We start from the raw sequence: 3,303 nt of genomic DNA, 5'->3' as shown, positions 1-3,303 counted from the left end.
TGTATTCATTTCTAAAATAAAGGAATAGATCCCAAAATATTGGGTTGGGTAAAAAAAAAAAAAAAAAATCATATTTAGTGTCATAGTCTTTACCTCACAGGGCAAACTGCAATGATGCATGACTTTTTTTTACATTTTATTTATTATTATCATTATTATTAGTTCTGTTCTTGTAGTTGTCATTTTCAATATGACTGTGCATTAATAATTGTGACATTTGAAATATACTAGTATGTTCTGGAGAAAGAAACAGCTATGTTGCATTATAAAAATAGTGTACTTATTGTTTGTGGTTAATATACCATAATATTTATCTGCTTTTTATCTGTTCCTTTTGTCTATCTCTCTATCTATCTCTTGTGTGGTAAATGAGTTGCGTAGCTCTGTGGTATTGCCCATCGCTGGTAGCACACTTAAAGCATATTATGTACTGTACCAACTCTTGAGTTCTGTAAGTCCCTGTGAATCAGCTCTATGCATGTTGGTGTTTGTAAATATACCCAATAAAATATGAAAAGAAGCAATGTGCAAGTAGAGTGTGTGGTGCTGAAAAGGTATGTTGTGGTGGCCACAAATATAAAGTGTTTATACATGTCAGCTGCAATACCACAGATCACATTAAGATGTCACTAGATGAACAGAAGCTCCAAAGAGACAACTTCTGCAGAGATTAGGCTGAAGTGATCTGTTTAATTATAAACAAATTAAAAGCTAAAATTAGTCACTACCAATCCTCAAGACCATATAGCTGTCCGGATAATATTCCTAAACTACACATACAGTGATGCATTTGCACATGCCTTAAGTACATTCACTTCTTACACACACTTTGGGATATAATATCAAACCCACCTTATGCAAGTTTGTAATTAATAGAGACAGATCTAATTTCCATTATTAAGATATTTTGATCCCACATCGTGATTTCTAGAGCCAATCCATGTGTTCTCAATGTAAATTTTTCCCAATTAAACTGAGACTTTAAATATTTCTCAATACCAATTTATAACACTGCCCTCTTGTGGCACATACAGAAACATTTGTAAAATTATTACAGAAAATTATAGTCTAATATTTTACATCATTTCAAATATCACAAAAAAAAAACAATAGTCCATAACATATATGTATGAACTAATATTTTCTGTAATAATTATTTTTACTATATAATGTTAAAAGAATAAAGGTGACTTTATAATCATGGTTACTGCATCTAGACTATTTCCAATGAAGGCTGGTTTCCACCACATGAGAAAAAAAAAAGTCACATAAAAGGTCATTATGAGACAAAAAAACTAAAATTATGACATAATCATACAAAGTCAAGATTATTTATATTATAAAAATTGACAAAATTTGAAAACTCGGAGTCATAGTTATGACAAACAATCATTATGACATAGTTACAGTTTTTATGACATAACATAATTATGACAAAAAGGTCATAATTATGACAAAGTCATTATGACATTGTTACAGTCATTATGACATGATACAATCATTATGATATTGTTAGTCTTTATGACATAACACAATTATGACAGTTACAGTCATTTGACATAACATGATTATGACAAACAGTCATAGTTATGACATAAATATGTCATAATTATGGCATAAAAAGTCATAATTATGACAGGTGAAATTAGAACAAAAAGTTGAAATTATGAGATAAAAAAAGTCATAATTATTACATTAAAATTATGACTTTTACTCATAATTATGGCTTAGTATATCATCATTTTGACATAATTTTGTCATCAATTTGACTTTCTATGTTATAATATATAATTATGACTTAGTAACAAAAAGTTTTGGCATTATGTTATAATTATGGCTCACCAAAGAATAATTTTTTTCTAATGTTTTAGAAATGGCTCTAAAAGGACGACAAAAAAATCTTGTTATCTTTTGTGTTCTCAGAATTTAGTGCTTAAAGTGCCTGTCACAAATACTTTTTTAAAAGTAAAGCAAATGCTTAAAGTACCTGTCACAAATACTTTTTTAAAAGTAAAGCAAACCACCCACTAACAAACTGAGCAAGCAAATACACCAGCCAATACATTTTCTCTCAAGCACTATTATATCACCTCAAAAACCATAAATGGACCAGTTCTTACAACCATCTTACTAAAGTGTCCAATTATTTCCCAGACGGATCAGTTCCAGGTGACTGTGAGCGGATCAGCATTCTTCCCTGCCAGATAAGCTCCTGGAGAGAGGCTGAGGGAGTAAGGGATGGATGAAGGGTATGTGGAGGTGTGCAGCAGAGTCATGTCATCCGCATTATAGAAGCACACCTGACACCTGTCGCAGTCCAGGTACAGCCCTATCCTGCGTGGTTTCACTGTCAGATCTATCTCTGTCACTGTCTCATACTCTTTGATGCAGTAGCCTTGCTCATGCTTAAGGTGGAGCCCAATGTCCTTGTTTAAGTTGCTTATACACCCACCACCGAAGCCCACACTCCAGTCTATCTTTGCTCCTACATCCACCTCCCAGTAGTGCTGTCCTGACTGGAAGGTCTTGTGGGTCCGGGCCAGAGGCCTGTAGTCTTTGTGGCGTAAGAATATCCCCTTTTTGGATGTGCGGATGACGCTGCGTCCATCAGAGGAGACCCTCAGGTATGGATCATGACAGTCATGAATGACATTACGATCCGGGACTAAGACAAACGGAGAAAGACAAACGCAGCTTAGTTTATCATACACTGCTAGCCAAAAGTTGGAAATAATTATTATTTCTGAAATGTTTTAGAAAGAAGTTTCTCCAATGTTGCATTTATTTGATCAAAAATATAGTGAAAACTTTCATATTGTGTAATTTTATTAAAATTTAAAATAACTTTTCTAATGTAATATTAATATTAAAGGAGACACATTATGCCCCTTTTTACAATATGTAATATAAGTATCTGGTGTCCCCAGAATGTGTCTGTGAAGTTTCAGCTCAAAATACTCCACAGATCATTTATTATATCATTTTGAAAATGCCTATTTTGAGTGGAAGCAGAAACAAGCTGTTTTTTCGGGCCTGTCTCTTTAAATGCAGATGAGCTGCAGCTCCCTCCCCCCTTTTTCAGAATAGAGCTGCGCCATTACAGCTTGTACCTGCTAAAAAAACATCTGTTTTGGTTCTGATTATCATGTTTATTGCGCTGAAATCATGCAATTTAAACCATATGAGTTTAAACTTCTGATATACGGTTTTCTGAGAGCACACGGACAGAAAGCGGCTATCACAGCATGTGAGTACTAAACTAAGTTCTCATTCACACACAAGTTTACGTTAAAAACACACGAG

General features: G+C 33.6%; 1 protein-coding gene across 2 annotated transcripts in view; it reads right to left on the bottom strand.

Moving 5' to 3' along the window:
• Window positions 1–1,821: 1,821 nt before the first annotated feature.
• LOC107673003 (zinc-binding protein A33-like) overlaps window positions 1,822–3,303 on the bottom strand; it is an 8,280-nt gene continuing 6,798 nt past the window's right edge. Inside the window, exons 6-7 of one of the 2 annotated variants that reach the window (XR_001632366.1) lie at window positions 1,988–2,665; window positions 1,822–1,942 (exon numbers count right to left, since the gene is read on the bottom strand). Coding sequence is in view for 1 of the 2 variants with exons in the window: in XM_016466403.1 (XP_016321889.1) it covers window positions 2,160–2,665 (506 nt within the window). In the remaining variant the exon portion in view is untranslated. The other variant, XM_016466403.1, reaches the window with a different exon arrangement.

The sequence above is a fragment of the Sinocyclocheilus anshuiensis genome, unplaced genomic scaffold, assembly GCF_001515605.1.
Source record: "Sinocyclocheilus anshuiensis isolate Anshui unplaced genomic scaffold, SAMN03320099.WGS_v1.1 scaffold248, whole genome shotgun sequence".
NCBI classification, from domain to species: Eukaryota; Metazoa; Chordata; class Actinopteri; order Cypriniformes; family Cyprinidae; genus Sinocyclocheilus; species Sinocyclocheilus anshuiensis.
The sequence above is the reverse complement of the archived record's forward strand: the minus strand, read 5'-3'. Positions and strand labels throughout refer to the sequence as shown.